General features: G+C 41.1%; 1 protein-coding gene and 1 long non-coding RNA gene across 2 annotated transcripts; one reads left to right on the forward strand and one right to left on the reverse strand.

Annotated features, from left to right (window-relative positions):
• On the forward strand, window positions 1–27,421 carry GALNT3 (polypeptide N-acetylgalactosaminyltransferase 3). The gene is made up of 11 exons (XM_063116458.1): window positions 1–34; window positions 8,449–9,049; window positions 10,274–10,446; window positions 12,667–12,816; window positions 14,138–14,372; window positions 16,548–16,665; window positions 16,916–17,116; window positions 20,865–20,996; window positions 21,090–21,191; window positions 25,159–25,311; window positions 27,212–27,421. Exons 2-11 carry the CDS (start codon window positions 8,532–8,534, stop codon window positions 27,332–27,334), a joined length of 1,905 nt encoding a protein of 634 aa, XP_062972528.1. The 5' UTR covers window positions 1–34; window positions 8,449–8,531; the 3' UTR covers window positions 27,335–27,421.
• LOC134392275 (uncharacterized) lies at window positions 26,206–26,774 on the reverse strand. The gene is made up of 2 exons (XR_010025038.1): window positions 26,697–26,774; window positions 26,206–26,311 (listed from the first exon to the last, which is right to left on the reverse strand). It is a non-coding gene; the product is annotated as an uncharacterized LOC134392275 (long non-coding RNA).

Below are 27,421 nucleotides of genomic sequence, written 5' to 3' on the forward strand. Positions count from 1 at the left end.
AAGGAGGGGCGCTGCGTCTACCTGAGCCGCCCAGGTAAGCCCCGGCGCTGAGCTGCTGCGGTCGCTCACCTGGGCGCTGTCAGCGGCACCTCTCCGCCAATCGCGGCGAGTTCGGCTCCTCGCCGCCAGAGCTGCGCCCTTTGCCTCCCGCCGAGAGTGAGAAACACCCGCGGGAGGGACCGCTCTTTCCCCTCACGCCACGGCTTGTTCCCCCCGCGGCTATCCCTGGCACCGGTAAGAGAGAGGCAAGCCGGGGAGGGAGGCTCATTACGCTGGGCGGGCGAGAGCGGGGTGCTCGGGCGGGAGGGCTGAAGAGAAGCTTCGCTTTCTTTCCAGAGGGTCGCTGGCCGCCGTTCCCTCCGAGCGGTGCCCCTTCCAAGGCGGGTGTCTGTTGCCGGCTCTCGACTACTTTGGTTAACGGAGTCTGTACTCTTTCTGTCCTCCCCCGCGCTCCCCCCACCCCCAATTATCCCGAGGGATCAACATTGGCGCCTCGGTGCGTTGCTTGCCTCGTTAGGGAAGAGGGTGGCCACAGGCGGAAGCGGACGCAGGGCTCCGTCTGTACGTTTTCTCGTCCCTGCGTGTAGTATGTATTAGTCGTTTAACGTGTTGGGAGACGTGCGTGTAGCGTGTCATTGTGGAGGAGTGAGACCAGCTTCTCTCCTGTCAAAAGTGCCTACTTCAGTCTTCGCTGACTATTAAAGGTGCAGGAGTCCTTCCTTGCCTTCTCTTTTTAGCTCTACTCCACTTCTAACTGGAGTTGGATGTGCCTTAAAATGAGAAAAAGAGCCTTTGTGTGTAAGAGAGAGAGAGAGAGAGAGAGAGCTCGAATCCGATCCCTGTTATTTTTCCAGGAACTGCTGCCGGTGGTGATGTGGAAGGTTGCAGTTCTCAAAACAGAAGATGTTGACATAAAGAGAGGTGGTGTGTATGATTGTACTTGGCATTCCCATGACTCAACGGGGCACGCCACATCTTTGTTAGTCTCTGCATTTAGCTTTTCCAGAAGGTGGTGATCTTTTGGACGGCATTAATGTTTCAACTACTTAATCCACAGCAGACTAGTAGTAATATCATATATAATTTTGCTGTCACTTTATATAGTGATAGGGGTGGGAATCCAAAACTCCAGAATTTTTTTTATGCTGCTGCCTAACTACTTGAAATATTTCTTTGGTCTACAAGCCAAACATCTAAAAAAGATCTCTGAAAACAATATTCAATTAACCAAAAGCTTTTGCGTGTAACATGTTTTGTTCAGGGCTTTCCATTCAAGCTCCAACATATTGAGAAATTACAGCTGTAAGGGCTGGTTCCAACTTCACTATGTTGGAGATGAATGGCTGTCAGTGGCAGACGTAAGTCTATTCACTGGAATAGACACATGGATTCTGTGCAACTTAAGCTGATGGCTTTGCTGCAAAGGCCAGCCCTCCCATGAGGGAGGCTGAATCTCCTGCTCTGGCCGTAGATTAGGAGGGGTGGTTGATTGTGCCCTCCTGGGCCGGAACAGCCCCTGTAGGGCAGGCACTGCTGTCCCAGTCACCCAAATGCCACAGCAGGAGAGCAGCAAGCAGGGCTTGTTGGAGGAGGAAAAGCCGCTGCCCCATCTCTGACTCCAAGACCTCTCCGAAAGCGAGAGATCTGGCAGACAGGCTCTCCAGAGAATCCTTCCATCTAACCTCTTTTGCTTTGGGAGTCAGTTCAGAGCAAGAGATTAGGTGGATGGGCTCTCCAGGGGAGCCTGCCTGCCTGCCCGCTCAATCTCTCGCTTTGAGGTCCCTCCTAAAATGAGATTTATGCGGGGGGCAGCCTCTACAGAGAGCCCACCCAATATCACACTGTGTGGGAGACTCCACACAACAAGAGAGAAGGAAGTTGGCCTCTGTGGAAAGCTGCCAAGGCTCGAATGGCATGCTTTGAGGGTCCTTCCTCAAAGTGAGGATCGTGAACTATACAGGACACTGCCTGTAGAGTTCTGGGCAGAGGGCATGGGCATGTATCGTCTTACCTCAGCTAGTAGGATGTCTTATTTATTTATTTATTTATTTATTACATTTATATACCGCCCAATAGCCTGAGCTCTCTGGGCGGTTCACAAAAATTAAATAGCATCACTGCTATTTGCTGCCCTGCTATTTCTTTCCCCCCACCCTAATCCTGGTTAGTCTCTTGCTTGCTTTCCTCTCCCCCCACCCCTACCTAATCAGGTGGCAGCAGCAAAAGAACGCATATGTTCACATCTCCTTCTTTTTTTAAAAAAAATGTTTTACAGCAGCTGTCAGAGCAAATCTCCAGTGCACTCAACAATCTCTGAACAAAGTTTGTGGCAGTGGGGATACATCTTCTTCCTTCTTTCCCTTCCTATTTCCTCTCTTCTGCCCCTTATCAGCAGTCAGAGCAGGTGTTGTTGGGGTGTGTTTGTGTGTTCTAAATGACTTCAAGACAGGCAGCATAGCATCAGGGCAAGAGTTGGCATGTTGTAAAGGTAACCCTTGCTTTGCCCAGTCATAGGAACATAGGGAGCTGCCTCATATTGAGTCAGACCATTGGTCCATCTAGTCCAGTGTTATCAACACTGGCTCTTTAGGTTTTCAGGTAGGATTATTTCCTTGTCCTACCTGGAGAAGGCAGGGATTGAACCTGGGATCTTCTGCATGAAAAGCATTTGCTCCATCCCCTCCAGTCCAGGCTGCAGCCACATGCCATTTTAAATCGCAGTATTTTCCCAAGAATGAACCAATCGGAAGCTGCTTTGGAGACCGGCAGCAAATAAGGGCGATGCCCTCCCACTGTTCTGTCCAGCTTAACTATCAGCTCCTGCTTCTTTAAAGTTCTATCCAGCCTAACTTCCAGCTCTTGCTTCTTGAGACTAACTATGCTGGATTTTCAGATGTTTTCTCTGTTTGGGTGTCCTGCTAGTATAAAACATTTCCCCTTCCTTCGTCTTCATATGTTCAGTATTTGATACAACATTGCTTAATATAAAGAATCCTCTTGGAAGACTAGAAGCTCTCAAAATATGCTGGTTTTAGATGTGGCAGCCCCCGATTCTCCAAAGGATGTGAATCCATTGCTCTCTCATCGGATGGGGAGCGGGACACCTTTGGATCAGTATGATGACAATTGTTTAAAAACTACTATAATTTTTTCAAACTTTGAATTCTGATTCTTTACAGAAATTATCATGTTAGAAAGACTTTACAAGTGCTATTGCTACATTATGTCATTAAAGTTCAATGATAAAAAAAACCTGCCAGTTTAAGACCAGAATGAAGATTATGTCATGTGAACCACCCAGAGAGCTTCGGCTATGGGGCGGTATACAAATGCAGTAAATAAAATAAATAAATGTTGGCTCCATCTCCACAAAGCCAGCAAATTGGAAACTAAGGCCATGGCTAGACCAGGCCTATATCCCTGGATCATCCTTGTACATCCAAATGACACACAGAGGATTCCGGGAGCAAGCAGGCATGACCTCTCCATTTGCCTGGGATAATCCTTAGGTCTTGCTAAGGCCTATGGCTGATGCATTAACTAGTGATAATGTTGTGCAGTGTCATAAATTGTTTACAAGTAATTAACAAGCATGGTTCAACTCACAGAAGGATTCCTCTAGCAATATGTTAAAGGTCAGATGCTGCACTGGGCTAGTGGTCACCTTTTATGGTCTCAGGCACTCCATCCTCTCCATCTGGATTTGGGCCTGAAAGTCCAAGGAAAAAGCTGGATGCATGGAGGATAAGTTGTAAGCAAGCACAATTTGTGACTTGCGCAACATCATTACTGATCATGGGCCCATCACTTAAGGCATCGTCCTTAGCTTCCAGGTTCCTGGCTTTGTGGAGCCTGAGCCAACATGAGATAGCCTTAATTTTGGTCTTAACCAGCAGGCTTTTTTATCATTGAATTTCCCTGATTTATTATTATAGCGTTCTAGGGAAGAAAACACACACACACCACAGACTAAAAAAAGTGATTCCCTCAGCCTTCCGTATCATTTCATTCTTATCTCAGTTGACAGTTTCCTTCTACCCGTCCCCCACTGTCAGAATGCTGAGAGAAACACTGGAATTCCTCTCGGAACAGTGGAGTACTTGGCTGCATTCAAGCTTCAGAGTGGAAGTGAGCATGCCCGACATTTCTTTGCCAGCAGTTCCTGCCATAGGCTTCCGTGGGGCAGAAAAAACCTTAATAACATTTGAACTGCTGCTTGTACCTTCCATTCATTTGGTGAAGATCTATCTCCTTGACAAACTCGAATAAAGTACATCAGTAGTTTTCACCAGAATTTGAAAAAAAAGTGATATGCAGAGCTACAGCTTGGAATAAAAAGTACACACATGGCAATTTCCAGCAGTTTTTAATTTGTTGTACATGTGGCACTTTTGATCAGATTGGTTCGAAAATAGAAAATTATTTTTCAATAACTTCCTGTATTGCTGTAAGAATGTCAGATTGTTTTGGTTTGTTTTTGTTTTTTTGCTTTATTTTGTCTTTATTTGTCCCAGTTTTAATTAAAACATTTATCTGGGCTGTATGTTTCATCAGCTGCTATTCAGTGTCATAGAAAGTAACCCCCCACACATATGCATAATATGTATGTGTGTGTGTGTGTGTATATATGCGTGTGTGTGTGTGTGTGTGCATGTACACAGTATACTGTGTAAAGTTTTAGGGCATCCAGGAAAATTATGTTTAAAGTTATTTATCTGGGCATTATGTGTTTATTTGCTTGGATAAACACTATACAGCATTAGAATAAATACAATAAACATTAATACAATTAAAAGGTAACAAGAATTCCTTGTGTTTTCCAAAAAGTTTTTGATATCTTGTGACATGGCCAGAAGAACAGAAGTTTGTTTCCCAAACCTCTCCTCGAGGCACCCCAGCCATTCCATGTACATTTTGATTCCATGTACTCTATTTGTTAAATGAGGTATTGATTAGCTGAACCAGGTGTGCTGGTGGTGGAATTTAATAAATACAATACATGGAATGAAACTGGCCATGGAATGGCTGGGGTGTCTTGAGGAGAGATTTGGAAATGGGTATGCTAACACCGTTCGACAGACATAAAGTCATAGTTTTGCATCAACAAGGGAATTCTTAGTGAGCAGTAGCTCTCCTAACCGGATTTTCAAGATGTGGTCTTCAAACTGTCATAAAGAAATTTGAAGAAACTGGGCATGTTGGAGATAAAAAATGCAGTGGAAGACCCAGAAAGCTGTCTGTATCTGATGAACAGTACTTTAAGGTCACTACCCCGAGGGACAAAAGGAAATCCAGTGAAGTGCTTGCTCAACTTCTGACTGAGGCCTAATCTACACCAAGCAGGATATTGCAGTATGAAAGCAGTATATAAAAGGCTGTAGCCACACTACTGCTTTATAGCAGTATTGAAGTGCACTGACAACTTTTGGGACTCATTGACACATACCATATTCCTCTTTCATACCACTATATCCTGCTTGGTGTGGCTCCTGCCTTTTATATACCGCTTCCATACTGCTTTCATTGTGCAATATCCTGCTTGGTGTAGATTAGGTCAGAGTCATGTGGCACTAAAGTACACTCTTTGACCATGAGAAGAGTCTTACAGGTGTGTTGCAGCTAAGAAACCATTCTTGCAGAAAGGCAACAAGCAGATGAGAAAGTACATGAAAGACCATCAAGCATGGAGCAACAACCTGTGGCAGAAAGTCTTATGGAGCAATGAATCAAAAAGACACCAATATGTCAGAAGAAGAGTTGGCAAGAAGTACATTGATGCCTGTCTGCAGTCTTCTGTGAAATGTTGGTGACTCTGTCATGGTTTGGGAGTGCATTTCAGCTGACAGTGTAGGGGCTCTGAAGAATATCTATACTACTGCCTTTGAAATGCAATGAAAACTTTGGGAGATATTGCACATTCCGTATACCACTTTCATAGTGTTATTTCCTGCTTTTTATTCCACATTATCCAAAATACTGCAACAAATGTCATCGTGTGTCCTACGATATATAAATGCGCAATAGGGATACAGCGTTACCGTGATGGGGTTATAATGATTTGACACAACGTGTAGATCTGGCCCTGGTCAAAATCGATGGAATTATGAAGGCTGAGAAATATAAAAAGATCTTGATTCATCACGCTGTACCTTTAGGAAAACAACTGATTGGGGTGGGGAGGCTTTATCTTTCAGCACGATAACAACCCTAAACACAATTAAGAATTACTTCGAGTGAAAGTGTGGAGATGGAATACTCACTGTATTGGCCACCTAAGAAGCTTGACCTCAACATAATTGCAGTTGTGTGGGGTCATATGGACAGGGAAAAGAACAAAAAGCAGCCAAACTCAAAAGAGTCATGGCAAATCCTGCAAGAAGCTTGGTAGAACTCACCACTACTTGAAAAAAATTACACAATAGTCTACCAAAGCAAATAGCTTCAGTTTTGCATTCTAAGGGAGGCCACACAAAGTACTGTCTTACTTTAAAAACACAAGAAGTTCTTGATTTTTTTTCATTGTATTAATGTTTAATGTTATATAGTTTTTTTTAACAAATAAACACTGCTCAAATAAATGGCTTCAATTTGCATTTTTCAGAATGGCTTAAGACTTTTGCACAGCTCTCTCTCTCTCTCTCTCTCTCTCTGTGTGTGCATGTAAAAAATCTTAATCGACCTGAAGTTTCCCTGAGCTATCGTTATTTGGAAAATCTTAACATTACTTTGGCTTTTGACTGAACCTTTAGCCCCATCTAGGTTTGAATTATGAACCTAAGTACATTTTGTACTTTTTCTCTTGTGACTTTTTGTCTTGTGTGATTTGGCTCTGTAACTCACAAACTAGAATTTTTCTACATGTTAATAATCTTTATATCGTCCATATTTTGTGAAGTTGCACAAGAGTTTTTAATTGGGGAATACACCAGTTGGGCAACTGCCAGAATCATTTGGTTATCACAATCACATTTTCTGAAATAAGGTGAAATCCAACATCGTGTGAGCAGATGTCCACTCAGGTGATGGATTTTTTCTTCTGCTCTTCTCCCCCATGCAGCCCCATGCACCTTGCAGAGGTTTCACCACCCTAGATTTTGGAGGCACACAGGGAGCTGCAGGTGAAAGAGGGAATCACTTCCTCCCAATTCCACTAACGGAAGCAGTTCCATCAGCCGAAGGACCTCAGTAGATTTCATCTATGCAGATTATTTCTCTCAAGAAAAACTTTAATGTGTGAAAGAGGCTTAAGGTACAGGACTGCCAATCTCACATGAGGCTCATTTTAAAAATGGCTTAAAGGTACATCACTTAACTTCTATGCTATGGTACTACAGAACACTGATTGCCAACGAATGGGTTTTAACTGACACTCACCATCATTTTGTCCAGCCTCTTTTACCTGACGTTGCACCATATTAAACACCTAGCAACCACTCTTTCCAGGGACAGGTGAGAGACAACCTCTCCCATCTCACTAGGGAGGATGCCTGCCTGTTGAAAAGTAGTACTTCATACTCTGCTTTTGGCATAGCCAGTACAGCTTTTCAAGGTAGTTGCATAGGAAATTATCAGGCCGGTCCAAAAGCAATATGTGAGAGTAGCATGCTGGTGAGTACCCTTCCATTTGAAGATTGGAAATTGCTACACAACAGCTGGTAGCAAGAACCAATGTCAAAGACATGCATAGTTGTAGTGCAGCTTATCCCCTTCTCCTCCTCCAAATGGGACATAACTGGCTGCAAGCTATCTAGTAGTTAACAGAGCAACAACTGTTTTTTTTCCTTTGCTATGCAAGAATCCAAAATAGGAGCAGAATTGAAGTTTGAAGGGGAAAATGAAATGGTTCTAATTAAAGCGTGTGTTTTGCCTTTTGGATGGTACTATCTTAGTGGTCTTACCTGAATAACTGTGTTTCAGTACTGCTTCAGTATGGTGTTTCTCAAACTGCAAAGCATGGAATACCAGTAGGAATATGGAATAAATCATTTTGCAGGCCTGATTTGTAATAGGCCTTCCCTTTAAAGACTTTCATATTTCATGAAGTGTAGGTGGCAATGTATTCAAAGTGTGAAGTGGGGTTACAAGCTCAGCTATTGTAAGCCCAATTACCTGAGGCTGGCTATTAAATCTCTGAGGGACGGCAGTCTACAGTTTATTTAGGAGAAAGCTCAACGGAAGAAGGGCAGCAAGGTAGACAGGAAGAACTAGGTGGGAAAATAAAGTAGATGTATAATCAATGAAGTTTCTTAAGGGATTCAAAAGCCCTAGTAAGTTTAGAAAAGGGAGGACAATTTGAGCAACACTGATAAGAAAACTATCCTGCTTTGTGTTTGTTTTCCTTCTTGCCCAGTAAAGTAGATACAATTATGTCTATGAAGCATTAAAACATGCATTTGTATAACTGTATGTATTAACAACATTCTTTTTTTTAACAAAAAAAACTTGCAGGTATTACCGTTTTCGCAAATACCGAACCACCGCTATGAAAAAAGAATAACATTTTCAGACATCATTTTATATGTGGACTCTCCATGATGGATTACATAAAAATGCTAAGACGATTCTTAATGAAACAGATGTCCCAGTGGAAAATATGGAAGTTTACTTTCATTATTTTTATATTCTTGGTCATTTTAGTTTTGTTACAACGAGAAGTAGGGATTCAGGATGTTAACAAGGAGCCAAAGATACCATCAAAAGATGGAAAGATAACTAATGTACTAGGTCTAGTGTTAAAAGCTGTGAACAATATTAAAGCTGCAAACCCAAAAATGCAGATTAAAGCACCTATTAGGCAAACTCAAAATGCTGGACAGAAACACTGTCCACAAGGATTATATACAGCAGCTGAACTGACGCCTCACCTGACTCGACCCCTTCAGGATCCTAGTGCTCCAGGAGCTTCTGGTAAAGCATACAAAACTGTAAATTTAAGTCCAGATGAGCAGAAAGAGAAAGAGCATGGAGAAGAAAAACATTGTTTTAATGCCTTTGCAAGTGACAGGATTTCTTTACATCGGGATCTAGGATCAGACACGCGACCTCCTGAGTATGTTGAAGTGCATTTGGATTTGAGAAAAAAACATTATGGTATTTATTTAAGTATGCAAAATACTGAAAAGAGGGGAGGGTTTTTTTTTAATCTCCAGTTTGTTGTATTGATGTGTGGTTTGTGTCTATTGTCATTAGAATAATTCTTGCTATTAATTTTTATATTTGTGTCACTTGTGTAAGTGTGGTACATACTATTACTCTGATGGGATATCTCTTATAGTCTCAAATAATGCATCTTAGGGTGCTTCCAGATGAGGCTTTTATTGTGCAGTCGCCCTGTGTTACACTGGAATGCATGGTGAGAAGTATAGGCGTATGGTGAGTTTCTACAGTTAACGAATATATAGAGGCTTGCGTTAACTCACCATACTCCTACACTCCTCGCCATGTCTTCCAGTGTAACCACTGCACCCTGCCTCATTTACAGAATTTTATGAAGGGTTAAGGCAATATTGTCTTCAATTTGTAGCCTTCCCTTGTTTTCCTATAGTTTCTTCTGTCTTTTTTTGTACCAGACAAAATCTGTTAAACAAGGAAAGACCAAATAACAGAGTGCTATTTATTGATTGCATTTCTATACCATCTTTCTGCCAAGACAGTTTGCAATGTTTATATACTGAAACAAACAAACAACAGATATTAATGAACCCCAAACGAATACTTGGATTGAAAGTCTCTTCAGGAGTTGATGGCTTGAGCTCCCCAGCCTGGGCTTCTCCTGTTTTTGTTAATGATAGCAGCCCTCCTGGAAGAACTGTAAGAAATGTTAACAAATCCTGATGTAACTTTAATAGGCACGAAGCTTTTTCACATATTTCATTTGCGATGTATTGGTGAACAAGAATAACATTCGCAGCTATTGTTGACAGGATTCTCCAACCTTGGATGTCTGTTCTTCATCATAAAATCTCTGATAAATGCCTGCTAAATTGTTAATTCAAGATATAGCTTTGTGGCAATTGCTCTAAATTTTTACATGCCCCTCATGATGTGGTGCAAAACTTGTCTTTCAGTATTAAAAATCTTAGGAAACACATATGCCACACTAGTCTTGTGCATGGCTTTTCTTATAGCAAATGCGTGTTTCCTGTTAGGGATTTGTCATACTTGCCGCACTTGCAAAGCATATGATACTGCTTTATCCATGTTACATTAAAGGATCAAGATCTGAAAGTTATTGTTCATGTTTGGTTTTATACACTCTGGTTTTCTTCTGTAGATGTATTGAGCAAAAGTTTAAACGCTGTCCTTCACTACCTACAACAAGTGTTATCATAGTTTTTCACAATGAAGCGTGGTCTACTCTGCTAAGAACAGTTTACAGTGTGATGTATACTTCCCCAGCAATATTACTGAAAGAAATAATTTTGGTGGATGATGCCAGTGTAGACGGTAAGAAGATATGTGTGGTTTTTCACATTTAATTTTTCTGGTTATTCTGTGCTGGAAATAGACACTATTTTGTTCTTATTTGAACACAGAAGCCGCAAAACGTTCTTGACATCAAATCACTATTCGTAAACATGAATTGGTTTGTCATGTTTCTGGCAAATACAGATTTCATCTCTCTGTTGTACTTTATCTTTGGCTTCTTTGAGAATCACACCAAACCATATTTAAGAAAGTGTAATTACATCTAGGTGGGATATCTGAATTAACCAAAGTTTGTGAACAGCCACCAAACTAGAATTGGAAGTCATGACCTGAAATGGATTTGCAAATCATGGTTTGTGCTAACTGGCTTGTGGTGAAGTTGGAACTGATAAATCATAGTTATAGCTGTGCTTCCAGGGACTGCTGCACCATAGAGACAGGAGTGAATTTATTAACTTAATAAAACTGATGCTGTCTGGGTGCAAAAATAAAGCATATGAGAAGCTTTAAATTATACTTTGCCTGTTGTACATTTGGAAGCATAATCCATGGTTTCAACATGAAGTCTGAATTGAGCCTTTGGCCCTGTTTGCACATCATGACAATGCTGGGTTATTTAAACCATTTCCAGTTCATTTCTGCTTTGGTTGTGCTCCATGATATCTGAACTTGGCACTCAGGGTTGTTGAGGAAGAAACAAACCAAAATTTTAACCCATGGTTTGATGTTGGGTTAAAATTCTAGGGCCTTAGCTAGACCTAAGGTTTATCCCGGGATTGTCCCAGGCTCAACCCAGCCTGCTCCCGGGATATCCTGTGTGTCATTTACATGAACAGGGATGATCCCAGGACGATCCCGGGATAAACCTTTGGTCCAGCTAAGGCCTAGGTTGTTTCTCTCTCAACAACCCAGAGTGCTGGGTTTGGATGTGACAGAGAACAACCCAGCAATGGGACATTTCTGGGTTGTTTTTCAAAGGAGAAATGAAATAGAAGTGACAAGTGGTTGAGAGGTAGCTCACTTGCACCTGCACAGTCACAAATAACCCATCGTTTAAACAATCCTGCATCCTTGTGACATGCAAACCGGGTCTGTGTCTTGTTAGTCAGTAGCTATTGTCCTAATGCACCAGCAGTCCTTTTTTCCACCCTCTTTTGTTGCCTGCCAAAGGAAACTGGGCTCTGGTTCTACTTCACAGAAGTAGAAATAAACCAGGCCAGATCAGATCGACCATGGTATCCTTCTTGGCTGCCTTGCTGGGATGGGACTTCTGAAACATCATTGACTTGCTTTCTTGCAGATGTCTTTATGCAATAGGCACAATCTCTAGGTCAGGATTTGGCAAAATTTCTCTCATGTTTCTTTAAAAATGTGAAACACATCTAAAACAAGGGTAATTTAATTATCAAAATTTATTTTTTATTTATTGCATTTATGTCCCGCCTTTTTTCCTTCAAGGAACCCAAGGCGGCATACATAATCCTCCTCTCCTCCATTCTATCCTCACAACAACAACCCTGTGAGGTAGGTTGGACTAAGAGTCTGTGACTGGCCCAAAGTCACCCAGTGAGCTTCATGGCTGAGTGGGGACTCTTTTTATTTATTTATTTATTACATTTCTATACCGCCCAATAGCCGGAGCTCTCTGGGCGGTTCACAAAAATTAAAACCATTCAAAGTATAAAACAACAGTATAAAACCATAATATAAAATACAATATAAAAGCTCAACCAGATAAAAACAGCAGCAATGCAAAATTACAAATTCAAAACCATGTTATTTAAAATATTTATTTATTTATTTATTACATAGAACCTGGATCTCCCCGACTCCCAGTCCAACACTCTAGCGCACTGGCTCTCAATGATTTAATAATCCCCAACATGCTTGCACAGTAACATTAATTTGACTCTCTGCTAAATGTATTAAATTTGTTCATATGCTCTTCATCCTAAAATGTTTTGGAGAAGGTGATTAAAACAATGATAGCTTGCCAAAGCTAATTTTTAACAGCTGTGTACTGGAAATTATATTTTCACTAAATTAAGGTTCTAGTGTATTTTTGGCTACTTGATCATTTTCCAATAAAAGCAGATGCTATAAGTCCTTAGAACTGTTAACAAAAGCATCTCAAAATGGGTGCATTTTGACTTGATTTTTCATAACTATTCAGTTAAAGAAAAATAACGCTTGTTTTTGATTGCGGCAAAGACAAAGGTTGACTTGCTGTCTTTTCAGAATACTTGCAGGATAAACTGGATGATTATGTGAAACAATTCCACGTAGTTAAAGTTGTCCGACAAAAGGAAAGAAAAGGGCTCATCTCTGCTCGATTATTAGGTGCTTCAATTGCAACTGGAGAAACCCTCACTTTTTTGGATGCACACTGTAAGTATATCTAGATGGTAATTGTGTTCAGTTAGCTAAAAGATACAAATGAAATGTGTTTTTGTGTTTATTTCTTCCTTGGACTAAACATTTTTCTAACTGATATGCTTTCTTGAATTAAACAGAAACATTACTGATGAAAATATGCACCATTTCATAACATGAGACTGAGGCCTTAGCTAGACCTAAGGTTTATCCCGAAGTCATCCCTGTTCATCTAAGTGACACACAGGGGATCCCAGGAACAGGCAGGGATGACCCCGGGATAAACCTTAGGTCTAGCTAAAGCCTGAGAGTGGGCGAGTGGGGAGAGCTATTCATTTCTATAAGCTAAGGACAGTTTTCTAAATATTTGGGATTACAGTATAGAATCTGGTACAAAGTTCTGCAATCTGGATTGTAGGCTGGGATTCATAGTGCTGCACAGGGAGCAGCTGCGTACTGGAACTTTGTGAGTCCCACCCTTCTACAGCACCATTGAACTGGAACCTTGCTGCCCCCTCTAACAACGCATCCCAAACTTGAGGTGCATTTGGAGTAGCCACCAATACCAAGCCTTTTAACATTCCACAGCTCACAACAGGTACTTAGTTAGGAGCTTATATTAGGACAGACTCCCAACATCCCAGTAGTGTTAGCCTGGCAGACAGTGATGGCAATCCAGACTCAGGCTTGGTACCGACAGAAAGTGATAACTGAAAGTGAATGCAAGCAGATGGCTTTGGTGACACAAGAAGGCAATTCAAGTCAAGTACACTGGTCCTATTTTATAATTGAGGAACCCCCCAAGAAGTAACTAGCTCATGAATCCATAGCAGAGAATTGAATCCATAGCAGAGTCCATAGTCATTGAATCCATAGCAGAGAATTGTTATGGAGAAATAAGTGTTCTGTTCCCTTCCATGCAACAATCCACTCCTCGTTTCACCCTTAAATATCTTCCAGCGACTCTTCACGAAACCAGGTTCTCTTCACACACACACACCCTTTCTTGTTAGAAACAAGTTCTCTATCCTCTCTTCCTTCCAGCAGCTTAATTTGTGCCAAGACTTGAAAAAGCTCTGTCCAGGCATCTGTTGTCAATTCCAGGGCTAGTCCTGGAATATGGGAAGGAAAGTACCTCTGAGTACTTTCAGGATACTTTTATCATGGAACAGCAGTTATCTCCTGCCTCTTCACACACAGAGTTTAATGGGACCTACTCCCAGGACTGTGTGCATAAGATTGCTGGCTAAGTGTAAATAAATATTCTGCTTTTATGAAAGTGGAAAAGTTTATTGATATAATCATGATCTCCTCTCTCAACCCCCCACTCTCCTAGGTGAATGTTTTTATGGCTGGCTAGAGCCTTTGTTGGCCAGAATAGCCGAAAACTATACTCGTGTCGTAAGTCCTGATATTTCAACTATAGATCTCAATACATTTGAATTTATTAAGCCTTCTCCTTTTGGTCAAAACCACAACAGAGGGAATTTTGACTGGAGTTTGTCATTTGGATGGGAAGCTGTTCCTGATCATGAAAACAAAAGAAGGGAAGATGAAACCTATCCTATAAAGTAAGCAATTAGACTTTAATTCTTTTGACAACTTGTTTTCTCGAAAATATAAAAATCATATTCCTAATAATTTCCTAATAATGATTTACAATCCACCTTTCCTTTGTGGGTAAAATACAAAGTATATGCTTTAGCTTCTTTGTGTTTATGCTTCTCCAGATTTTGTACATGCTTTTTAAAGAATGTTGAAATTTTAAACCTAAACAAAATCTGGATGACTTAATGCTTGAAAACCTAAATGAAAATGTTAAAATAACTTCTATTAATGGAAAAAATGTGCATGCAAAACCATCACTTGAGGTTTTGAATGCTGTGTGATGGATGCTAATGTTTTAGGTTTTTTTGTTTTTGGATGAAGCTTGTTATAGAAAATATTCTGCAAGTGGTGTTCTAGCCACAGTAGAGTAATCAGAACATTTGTTGAATACCTTTATTAGGACCAACCAGAATTCCAGTTTTGCATACCAGCTGGTATTGCCCAACTCAGGATTTTTGGTTTATTTATTTTTATCATAGACCAGCCTGGCTATCTTTGCTTTTTTATGATGAGTGCAATGCAACTTTTGAAGGCATAGAGACTCTGACAAAACAACAACAACACCTTGTCATCTCCAGTGAGGACTTTTTGTAGTGACTATAAATCAATTCATAGTGTTTACTTTTACGATACTGTATCATTACAGAATGTAGTTTAAATATAATTATGTCCATGAAATTTAGATTAGGTATGTGTGTGTGATAACTGATAAAAACCTATGACAAGTGAGAACATCTACTTCTTGCTTTCAAATTAGTTAAGCCAATGTTTTGCACAATTTTGCACAATGGTGTTTCCTTGTATGTAGTAATGCTTTGCTCTGGGCTGGAGGAATGCCAACACAAGAAAGGTTATTATCCTCAAATTTCAGAAGCAATTTCTACCCAGGAGAGTTGTTGACTCCTACTGTTTTGTCTTTGAAATGGATGTTAATGTGTGAATAAGTAATTGCCATGATAGTTGTTCTGACCCAATGAGGCATTATGTTATTTTGTTATATTGCCTCCTAGGCTTTGCATTTGTAATTGCTCGAGTTCACTCTCTGTTAGCAACTGATCAAGCCTTAATGTCGTACATTGATAAGTTGCCAGTAGAAGAATTTCTATCTAGTTTTTACCAGCTTTAGTTTTACTCTTGGTCAGTTTGGAAGAAACCTCCCTCAGGCTTGGTTCTTTGCTGCTGCTCTGGATTGCAGCCTGAAAGCCTAGCCTTGCGTTGTTCTTCCCCACCTCATCCAACCGTTTCAGCTCATCTATCTTCTCCATCCATTTTATCCATCTGAGCTCATTCATTCCTTATCGTTCTAGTACTTGTCCTGCATTTATTAGTTGTTTACTGGTTATATTGTGTTTAATAAAGATGAAGATCTGAGTTGTAAAGAAGTGAATTGGATGTGAGTTTAACTGTCTGGATAGACACACAGCCCAACATGTGTTGAGGTCAGAACAGTTGCAGCTTTTCTACAAAGCCAAAACAATAGCCAGTCATTTTCACTGATGCATTTTCATCTGCTGTTGGTTTGTTGTCTTTTTTGTTGTGTGCCCAAGAAATTTCATGGAATTTCTTGGGCGGGTCCAGACAACATGATATTCTATTCATAACCTTCCCATGCTTTCCTACCACTTCCATACTTTCTGATTGTTAGTGCTGGGACCTCTTCATCTGGAAGCACCCTAATTCATTGACTGGGTTTGAACAACATGTTGTGGCTCATCGTGGTTTATTTAACCTATGACAAGTTGCAACACTTGCGGGCATCATGTTGTATATGCAACCTCCGCTCAGCAGTTGTTATGTGGTGTGAACCTGGCTAGCAGGGGTTATATGAGGGATCATGGGTTATACAGGGATTGTTTAACCCTTGCAAAACCCATACTTGCAGGCTTTGCATGACATGACAACCCTCGAGTCGGGGTTGAATATTCAAAGTAGCAGCTGCACACACTACAACCTCATTGTGGGTTAAATAACCCATGGTGGGCTGTCATGATGTGCAAACAGCCCATAGAGTGTTGCTGGCCCAATTGATCCTACCTGAAGAGGGATTAGCTTTGAGATCTGACAAGGAAAAACAATATCAAGTGTAAGTCAGATGGAGAAGTTAAAAGATGTTCTCTCTCTCTCTCTCTCTTTTGCAGAACACCTACTTTTGCAGGAGGCCTCTTTTCAATATCAAAGGACTATTTTTACAACATTGGGAGCTATGATGAAGAAATGGAAATATGGGGAGGAGAAAATATAGAAATGTCTTTCCGAGTAAGTTTAGCCACAAAATGTTCATGTGTCACATATCAGTAAAATGAATGTGCTATGATAAAACCTCAATTGCAATTTAGCTCCACCTTGCAGTGATCGGAAATCAGATGAACTTGGTCTCCTTTATTTTGTGTTAACCACTTCCTTTCAGTAGTGTATGTGGGCATACAAGGTTTGAATTTGGAAAAATTGTTACATGAAGAGCTGCTGTTTCTAGTAAAGGTGGACTAACAGAACCATTGTTTTTCAGGTATGGCAATGTGGGGGTCAGATGGAAATCATACCTTGCTCGGTTGTTGGCCATGTGTTCCGCAGCAAGAGCCCTCATACCTTTCCAAAAGGGACTCAAGTGATTACACGTAATCAAGTTCGTCTTGCAGAAGTCTGGATGGATGAATTTAAATATATATTTTACCGGAGAAACACAGAAGCATCAAAAATTGTTAAACAAGTAGGTGGCGATGGTGGTGGTATTAGAAATCAGTTGCTGCATTGAAATTCTTGGTGAGCAAAAATTATTTATTGTGAAAATATGTAAAATAGTAGGCACTCTATCCAATTTGCTCTTCTCAGCAGTATATTGAATAGATTAGATTTGGCAGTGCCCAATTAAGTTTTCATTTAATCTTTTATAACGTATGTTGTGCTATCTACCAAAAGTTCAGTGTATTTGAGTATTTCAATGAATTGTATCCATCCCCTTCTATTAGAATTTTAGGAATCTTCCTCAAGAATTCTCTTTAAATTTCTTCAGTTAATTTAGGTTTAAGACTAAAGAGAGTGATTGTAAAAATAATCTGATTTTATTAAAGCAGTGCTAAAGATTAGAAACTTAATCCTGGGCAATATTCGTTGTTATGAATCTAGGTATTAATGTCAATCTGGTTTGAGACTGCCAAGACTATTTGATTACTCGGGTAGGGCAGCCGAAAGTTGCTAGTAAATATGCTTGAGCATGCCAATAGGATGTGTAGGGAGAAGAAGCCCAACTATTCCATTACTACCTCTATGCTTGTCCCATAGCAAATACATGTGTACTAGAAATGAGTTAGATAGAGAAGAAATGATTCAGTTACAAAAGGAACTTCTTCACATAATGCATAGATAAACTTTGGGATCCACTGCCACAAGATGTAGTGATGGCCACCAATTTGGATGGCTTCAAAAGGAAGTTTCACAAATTCTTAGAGATAGCTTTATGCTATCCCCAGTATCAGAGGCTGTAAAACTATATATACCAGTTGCTGGAGAACATGGGCGGGAGGGTGCTGTTGTACCCATCCTGCTTGTGGGTTTCCTGGTCGACGGTTGGCTGGTCACTGTGTGATCAGAATGCTGGACTAGATGGACCCTTGGTCTGATCCAGCATAGCTCTTCTTATGTAGATGTAGTGATTCTGCCATCTGTTCTCCCCCACTGTAACCAAAGCTCTGGCCAGAGCAGCCTTCAGCTGTACTACTACCATATGTATCATTACTATTCACTAGGTGCTGATACCTTAGACTGGGAAGGAGGTAACCACTCCCTTCTAGTGCAAATGAGTCTCCTTTGTCTGATGTGCTTTTCCCTTTGTTTAAACACATAAGGCACAAGGAACAACTAGTGTTGCCACTACCAATTCATGAGCTCTCCCAGTCAGTGGGCCAGTTCATATGATCAAATAGCCCACCATGGCTTATTTGCAGTGCCTGCCAGTGGCCATTTTATGTATTCAAGCCACAACCAGAGTTTGTGTCATCTAAACCCAAGTTAGGTGAGGGTTAAACAAATACTTGGACAATAAGTTAACTAAGCCTGTAACAAGGTATTAAATCTATGGAATACATCTAAAGATGTATCACATCATGAATGTATTGCCTGAAATTAGACAAATGTCGCAATCTATCCCCAGGAACAGGAGCTTTTTGAGATGAAGAGATTACACCTTTTTTCTTTCTCTTCCTTCTAAAACCTTCCTCCACTGTGCTATATATTGCTAAAGGTAGGCTTCCAAATTTTTACTTGCTATGCTGAGTGTACTGCTGCCCTCTGGCAAGCGTGGCAGACAGCCAGCCTTCCTCCAAATCTTGTAACTCCAAAGGTGAGTAGGGATTGTTGTGGTAGTAGTCCCTGCCCCCTACTCAGAGCCAGTGTGACATTGCTGCCTGAGGCAAAAGGAGCTGCTGCCTCCATCTGCACCCTCCCCCTTTTCATTTTTTGCTGCTGCAGCAGTGTGACTAATCTCCTTTCTCACAGCGAGGCATTGTGCATGAGTTAGCCCTAGAGACTTGTCTGCACTGCAACTTCGACGGTAAATAAAGGCACTCCATGATAGGCAGGCAAGTGGCTGGCTGCAGAAATGTAGAGGCAATAGCAGCAGGCAGCAATACAGAGATCGGGCAAAGGGTGGGCTGATAATGATGTGAGCCAGGTGGGAAGGCAGCGGGCAGACCAGCAGCAGCAATGAGATTTCAAGCTAAGCACTGGGTGGCTGCCACGGCCCAGCAAGGCCTCCCACCCTGAAGCATGGGTCTCACCTTGCCTCTTGAGAGATCTGGCCCAGCTATAAGATTGGGAGGAAGGCTTGGAAGTGGTTTTGGCTACTTAATTGCTGAGATCCTCACTTTGAAGCAGCCGAAATGACAAACAACGCTGACCGCAACGGTGGTTTAAATAACCCACTCTGCACATCGTTGTTTGGTTGTGTGAGTTACTTCTGCAAAACAACACACCATGGGTTAAAAAAAATCCCACCACATAACACAATAACCTACGTTGGGTTAAATTATTTAACACATTATAGGTTATCGTGTCATCCGAACCCAATCACAAAGCTGTTTTAGGGAATTGACCTTGTTGAGCCCCTCTCTTATTCTACTTTCCTTTTTTTCAACATTCTGTGGCTTTAATTGCTAGACTCCTCACAGCCTGCCCAATTTCCGATTCATTCCCCCCCATCGCCCCCTCCCCGGCTCTCTCCTATTGCTGGGTGGAAGGGAGGACTGCCTATATAAGACAATGGAGAAATCCAGGATTTTAGCATAGCTGTGATTTAGGAAGCAGTATTTCCCTCAAACAAAAGATAGCAGCAAAGACAGGAATTCTGTCCCATCTCCTGATAATAAGATGAGTTATACTAGTATTTTCTTTAAGCCCTCAATATTCTGGAGGGTGGTGTGCGTGTGCATTTTCTCTCTCTTAATTTGCAAACCTATATATTTACATGTACCTAGGAGTCTTCCAAGTATGTAAGAATCACTACTTTGTTTTTGGTGGGCTTGCTTTACTCTCAAACTGATAGGCACTCGATCACCTAAGTTTGTTATTAGAGAGCATAATTTGAAACTTCCAATTTAAGAAGTAGTAGCAAGATATGGTATCTAAAGAGGCATATGATGGGAAACACTCTTTTATTTAGGAGAATGATAAATACACTATTGAAAAATCATCTGAAAGTACTGTTAAAGTATTTGACAACAAGCAGACCAATAGATACGTCATGGAACCCAGAATAAAATCTGCAAGACTGGTTGGGATTTGGTGAGAAATTTCTGTCGGTGTGGTGGAAGTGCCCTTGAATAGTGTATGGATATCAGAGAAACAAATCCTTAATGAAGTACCATGTAATTTGGCAGAATTCATAACTAACTTATTAACAGCAGCAAAACTATTAAGTGTCATTAGCTTAGTTCCAAACTTTCATACTTTTGTCAGCATGGTCAAGTACTGGGGTTTTCCTGGATGAGGAAGGAACATATTTCACTCATTCCCTACAAATGGGGTTGTCTTCTTGAAAATTGAATTGGATCCCCCCCAAAAAACCATGATTAGAAAAAAAATAGATAAGGAGCCTGCGTGAGAGTTCACTTAGAACTTGAATAGGTAGGCTCTATACCAGGGTTAATTTTACTTGTCTTGCAAAATGTAATAGCGTAAGGTGTTAAATAGCCCTTCCGGGAGCAGAAGACACATTTTGCATGTTGAGAAGGCGTCTTTGAAGCCAGCAATTTTTGAAATCTTCAACTATTTGACACCAGATGGACATGCATCGTACACTACTTTTTGTTTTACTTTTGTCATGAAAATTAGAAAAATTGACATGATCTAAGATAATTAGAAATCCAGACTGTTAAAAACTCCAGTAAAAGGTAATATTTTTATGATTTTTATAGTTCCTCTTTGTATTATAAAGCTAATTATTTAGCATTTTTTTTCAACAGAAAATGTTTGGTGATCTATCAAAAAGACACGAATTAAGGCAACGGTTACAGTGTAAAAACTTTACATGGTATCTTAGCAATGTTTTTCCTGAGGCATATGTACCAGACTTGAATCCTCCATTATCTGGATTTGTGAGTATGCTTTCTTTTTAAAAGTAGCTAAAGTAAATGTATAGTGTTTAACCATGCTATTTGGCACTTATATTTTTATTTAAACTGTTCTAGTTAAAAAATATTGGAAGAAGAGCATGTCTGGATGTTGGAGAAAATAATAATGGTGGCAAACCATTAATTATGTATACTTGTCATGGGCTTGGAGGAAACCAGGTAAAGTATCACATTTTATTTTTACATAACTGATACAGATAAATATATAATACAGTGTTTTTTCAGATCATGTTGGAATCTTACTGGCTTCCCATGATTAAAAGATCACTAATGCAAAATATTATTGTGAATAACACGTTTCCCCCTGTTATCAAGCTTCCTCTGAAAAACAAAACCACAAGCTAGTAATTGGTTTTGTTTTATGGTGCCCCTTCAGTTTATACATGGTGACCACTAGTTCCTACCAGTCTTTTCCAGCAGCTTGTTAACGTTTCAGAGTGTTCCCTAAAATCCTCTGGAGCACTAAAGACAAGTTCAGGATAGGAAGTCTGTATTACATTGATGGGACATAACATATGTAAAATGTAATTTTTTTAGTAATAACAGGATTTGGATATTGTGCTAGTATACCTGTAAGAATTCTTTTTGTGACTAATGAAAGCAAACAATCCCCCAACGGCAATTTTACTAAAATGGAGAACCACATGTTCATATGTCCAAAAGTGTAATGTATGCTAAGAAGATACTCCAGTAATGCTTCTAAATAAGAACATGTGCATATAAGGGCTCCACTGGTGTAATATATACAAGCTCTTTACATGGCCATTTGCTGAAGACTTAAAACAAAGATGGATGGCCAAGGGTCTGCCAACAACTCCAAAACCCCAACTGTAGCCACCCGGGTCTAGTGCTCTTCTCAGTGCCAGGTGGCCATCATTTTTCCTTTGTCTTATACTGGAGCCTGGGCAGCTGCAAATACCATTCCATGTCCCTGTTCAGTGCCCCTAACATAGCATAACTCTACAGCAACTCTATGTTGGGCCACATGGGCCAGGGCCATTGTTGGGTAATTAAAATGGCAGACACTACCTTCAGCTGGCACGTGCCATTGTGTCGCTACAAAGGCAACAGAAAACTCCCACAAAACCCAATACATTATATGCTTCTAGCTGCCACGGGAAAGGAAGAGGAGCCCTTTCAAGGGCATTGCCAAATCTGCAGCTAGCCCTATGGACGGGAGTTAATACAAACTTTTATCTGAGCAGTCTGATGTGCTTATATTCTCTCTTAGTTATGTATATTATAAGCATTTCATATCATGTCATGTAAGGTAACCAGAGTAAAGAGAAGGCACTATTTGGGGAAATCAGCCTGTTACCATAAATGCAGCAGAAGCCAAAGTGCATGCTGCCTCTCAATTTGAGTCTCCGTTGCTGAGTCCACACTTTCTGTAACATGCACTAATAGTTTGGATGACTTCTCTAATGCTGTATGCAGGCTATATTACATTAGTTCCCTGACTGTCTCTGTTAGGCACTCTTCATTTCTTCTTCAGCTTTTTGTCTGGCCCTTGTCTATTTTATAGGGACATTCTTCATTTCTGCCTTGTAACTTGATAATCTTGACTCTTTTTCCCTCCTTCTTTCCTCTCCTTCTGCTTTTTCCCTTGCCTGTAGAACTTATGCTGTCAAGGAGGAAACCAGTGGGTGACTGAGCAACCAGGCCTGAGTCCTGTGATACTTAAAGCCTCATGCTGGGAGGTCAGAGTGGTCTTCCCTATGCTAAAAACCTCCTACCATTTGAGTCTATATGCATCCCTAGATGGCTGAATTTCTAATAAGCACTCCTTGACTCACAACATGAAGGGCAGGGATTGTTCAAAACATAGAGCATCTTCTGAAAACAGACCTAGGCATTACTTTTTACTATATCAAAATAATTGTAGAGATAAATAAAAAATGCCAGCTTACCTTTTTTAAAAAAAGTATTTTATTTATTTATTTATTTATTTATTACATTTTTATACCGCCCAATAGCCGAAGCTCTCTGGGCGGTTCACAAAAATTAAAACCACAGTAAAACAACCAACAGGTTAAAACACAATTATGAAATACAATATAAAAAGCGCAACCAGGATAAAACCACACAGCAAAGTTGATATAAGATTAAAATACAGAGTTAAAACAGTAAAATTTAAATTTAAGTTAAAATTAAGTGTTAAAATACTGAGTGAATAAAAAGGTCTTCAGCTGGCGACGAAAGCAGTACAGTGTAGGCGCCAGGCGGACCTCTCTGGGGAGCTCGTTCCACAACCGGGGTGCCACAGCGGAGAAAGCCCTCCTCCTAGTAGCCACCTGCCTCACTTCCTTTGGCAAGTACTGTGACAAATAGTTTCAGCATTACTATGTAGCCTTCCTATAATTTGTCCCTCAAAAGATGTCAGTAATAATTCCATTTCTTTATTCACTAGTGGTATCTAGCAATCTGCTAGCCTTAATAGTCTCTTCTATTAAATATTACCTCTTTTTTGGATTTCATTTATTGTTGTTTTGATACAGTAAGACAGGAACCATCGGTCCTGTTCAGACAACTTGCTAAGCCATGATGGTTAAATGTTTTGAGCTAACCATAATGGCTTAGTGTGTCATGTGTAGGGTGTTTTCCCTAACGGTGGTTAAACCATGATTTAACCATCCTCACTAACCACACACAGCAAAAGAGTTAGCAGCCCTAACCATAGTTTAGTGTGTTGTCTGAATAGGATCCCATGGTTAACTGAGCACTGTCATAAAACTGCCATTAGCGCTGCCGTTAGAGGCGTGAGTAATCTTGATTATATTGTGGATATATGGCTCCTGTTTCCATAAAGGACCTTTATGCAAAATAACAAGCTGCCATTTTTATGTATACGCCGTGCTTCCCAGGCACTCACTTCTGAGTCATCCAGCAGTGATCAGGGGTGGGTGGCGGTGAGGGTTCATGGACCCCAGCCCAGCAGGCCGAGTGGGGGGCAGTGGAAGTCCATCGGACTTCACTCCCATATTGGACTCCTGCGACATCCCTAGCAGGAACACAGATGCTTTCGATCCCACATCGCTACTATCAGCACAGCGATCTTGTACGCTCCATGCCACCAGGCACAAACACCCGTGGCCATTGTGTAAAGTGAAATCCCCGCACACCTGGCCAATGGCCAAGAGGCACGAAAAACTCTTCCCATGTTTCTCCAAGCAGTTATGGTGGAGTGACTACTCCTGCACCCTGCAGCAGTGCAAGGAGAAGCTGCACATGCTCTATAAGGCTGGTGAGAGTGGTTTGGCAGGGTGGCGAATGCATGTGTGGCTGGAGCACTCTGCGTGGTTAGTACTAACCACCACACACTGTGGTTAACCTAACTACCCGTCCTCTAACCACCCTCAATAGGGCCATCTAGTACTTTAAAATGCAAGTGTCAGTCTGGCCCAGCCTGCCTGTTTTAGCAAAGATGCTGTACAAGTGGGAGAGACTTTCCTACTCTGTTTCTTGTTGAGGGCATTCCACTCTGCACTGTTAAGACATTGCTGATGTAGAATACCAAGATAGCTGCTTCCATCTCTTGTAATTGATAATCATATCGGGTACAAGCCAGTCAGATTTAAGCATCTATAAATCTCATTCATTTCAATGGCAGTGAGCTCATCTTATGCTTATCTCACCATTTGAAATCAGAGGGGCTTAAAAGTGCTTCACTTTGGCTGGATTATACCTCTTCTTAATTCTAGGATTATTAGGCATTGCAGCAACATTTTATATTTACACTGCTCTCTACAAACTAGTTTTACTGGGAATCTGACAAACAAATTATATCCCACATACACATTTCTATTTTGTGTATTAGGAGGATCTGAAAGAAAAATCTTCATTTTCAGTAGTCATATAACTCTTTTTAACAGTCTGTGTTACATTCCATTACATATTTCCGATGTTGTTGTTTGGGCATTATGCAGTACGCTTATAAATATTCTGTTTGCAAAACTTAATGCACTTGTGTATATTCTAAACTGGAGGTCAAATGGACACAATATATAGCTGTGTTGGGGTTAATTTTTCATTTTATTTATTTATTCATTATACTTTTAATCCACCAAATAAACAATGTTCTCTGGGTGGATTTTTTCCCCTAACTGGATGGCATTTGTTTACATAGTACCTTGAATACTCTGCACATCATGAAATTAGACACAACATCCAGAAGGAGCTATGCCTACATGCTTCTCAAGGAGAAGTGCAACTTCATGAGTGTGGCTACAAAGGAAAGAACAGCAGAGTTCCTGTGGAAGAGAAATGGGAGATCCGAGAGGTATTTTCTAAAAACAAATCAGTCTGCCAAAAATTGGATGCATAGATCTTTAAAAATAGGAGGTATTAGTTGATTGTGAGGCAGATTTACCTTTTTGTGTGCCTTGGGCTCATAGAATAGGACAGCTTTTGGCCCCCAAAGACCACTTGAGGTGGGTTGGGGGCCTCATGTTGGTGCTGCATGTGTCCAGAACTGACACCTCTCTCTCTTTGAGACACACACACACACACACACACACACACGTGCACTCTTACTTTCACACTCACACCCCCTCTTCTTCCCTTCCTCCTCTCCTCATCATATCAGCACAGAGGGATGGGGACGTTAAATTGGTGTACTTCTCAACTGTGCCCAGTGCTAACCAGCTGGGCGTCGGGGAGCGGAGAGCTGCACAATGGGATTGCAGCAATCCTCTTGTGTGCCTCCCTCAGCTCGGCAGGGGGGAGGAGAGAGAGAAATTGAGTGAGGAGGATGCCCACAGAGCGCATGGCAGTCATCTGAAGAGACGATGGGGCCCGTGGGCCACATGTTGTCCATATGTGTCTTAGAGATATTTATTGTGCTCCGTTTAAATAATCCCCATTATAAAAGCTTTTTCCTAGTCTGGAAGTTGGCACCTAACTGTTCTTCTGAAGTTGTGTGAGGTTTTCCATTGCATCCTTGCCAGCAACCATTCAGAAAAAATGGTTTTACTAAGAATGTGCAAGGCTTTCTAGTTCACGCTCTGCCTTTTCCCTGCTACATCCCTAGAAATGATTCTTTAGAGCCACATTTTTAGATATTTTTGCAGGATAGTGAGCCCTTTGTGGTACAGGGAAGCTTTATAGTTCAAATGTAACTGCTTCTATGCATCTTGAGCCTCTAGGATATAATGGGTCAAAATCCCGATAGATAAATACCGTATTTTCCGGCGTATAAGACGACTGGGCGTATAAGACGACCCCCAACTTTTCCAGTTAAAATATAGAGTTTGGGATATACTCGCCGTATAAGACTACCCCTCTTCCAACGCACACCAAATAAAAATTTAAAAAACATCAGATTTGATTTCAATCCTATTACCTCCTTCTCTGCCTCTCAGATCTCACACACACACACACACACACACGCGCGCACACACACAGAACACAGACCTCCGTCAGGAGTTGCTCGCCCCCCCTCGCTCTCCTCCTTCCTTCCCTCCCTCCTCTCTCTCTCTCTCTCTCTCTCTCTCTCTCTCTCTCTCGCTCGCTCGCTCGCTCGCTCGCTTTCTCTCTTTCTCTCTCTCACACACACACACACAGAACTCAGGAGCTCGCGCTCCCTTTGCCTGCCTCAACCCCCGACACCCTCAGAACCCAAACAGTAAGTTTGGAAGTTTCAGCACCCGCCCTATAAGACGGCACCCGGCGTATAAGACGACCCCCGACTTTTGAGAAGATTTTCCTGGGTTAAAAAGCCATCTTATACACCGGAAAATACGGTATTTAAGCAACTTTCAGTATTATGAAATACGTAGTGCAGAATCTATCTTTGCCAGTGTTGATGACATTTTGCCATGCAGACAAGCACTACGTCCACCACATTTTGAGCAGAGGATTTGGCAGAACTAGAGAACCCGTGTCAAACTACCATTGTTGAGACTGAGGCCCTTTCTACACCTAAGGATTATCCCAGGAAAATGGAGGGATCGTCCCTGCCTGCTCCCGGGATCCCCTGTGTGTCATTGGCATGCACAGGGATGATCCCTGGAAAAAAGGCAGGTGTAGAAACGGCCTGAGTTTCAGACTCTCTTTCAGACATGAAGTTCTCTGACCAAACTTATTGTATTAAGGATAAAGTGGGGTAGGGAACCTTGCACCCTGATCTCCAGAGGAAGAGTGAAATTAAAATGTAATTAATAATCTTTTTCATATTCTAGGACCAGTTGCTGTACAACGCAGCATTAAATATGTGCCTTACAGGAAATAGAGAACATCCAAGCATGGTATCATGTAATCCCTCAGACCTCTTCCAAAAATGGTTTTTTGGCCAAAACAATTAATTGTTGCTACTGGTAGTTAGGAGATGTTTTATAAACAGGAATAGTATCTCCTCCAAAATTATACTGATTTAACTTAAATTATGCAAA

Source organism: Elgaria multicarinata, chromosome 2 (genome assembly GCF_023053635.1).
Source record: "Elgaria multicarinata webbii isolate HBS135686 ecotype San Diego chromosome 2, rElgMul1.1.pri, whole genome shotgun sequence".
Taxonomy (NCBI): Eukaryota; Metazoa; Chordata; class Lepidosauria; order Squamata; family Anguidae; genus Elgaria; species Elgaria multicarinata.

What these genes read in the sequence shown, in the direction of transcription:
- GALNT3 (XM_063116458.1), top strand. Translation starts at nt 8,532, where the DNA reads ATGATGGATTACATAAAAATGCTAAGACGATTCTTAATGAAACAGATG. An exon ending in TCAGACACGCGACCTCCTGA is followed by an intron (nt 9,050 to 10,273) that starts GTATGTTGAAGT and finishes TTTCTTCTGTAG; the next exon opens with ATGTATTGAGCAAAAGTTTA. An exon ending in AGAAATGGGAGATCCGAGAG is followed by an intron (nt 25,312 to 27,211) that starts GTATTTTCTAAA and finishes TTCATATTCTAG; the next exon opens with GACCAGTTGCTGTACAACGC.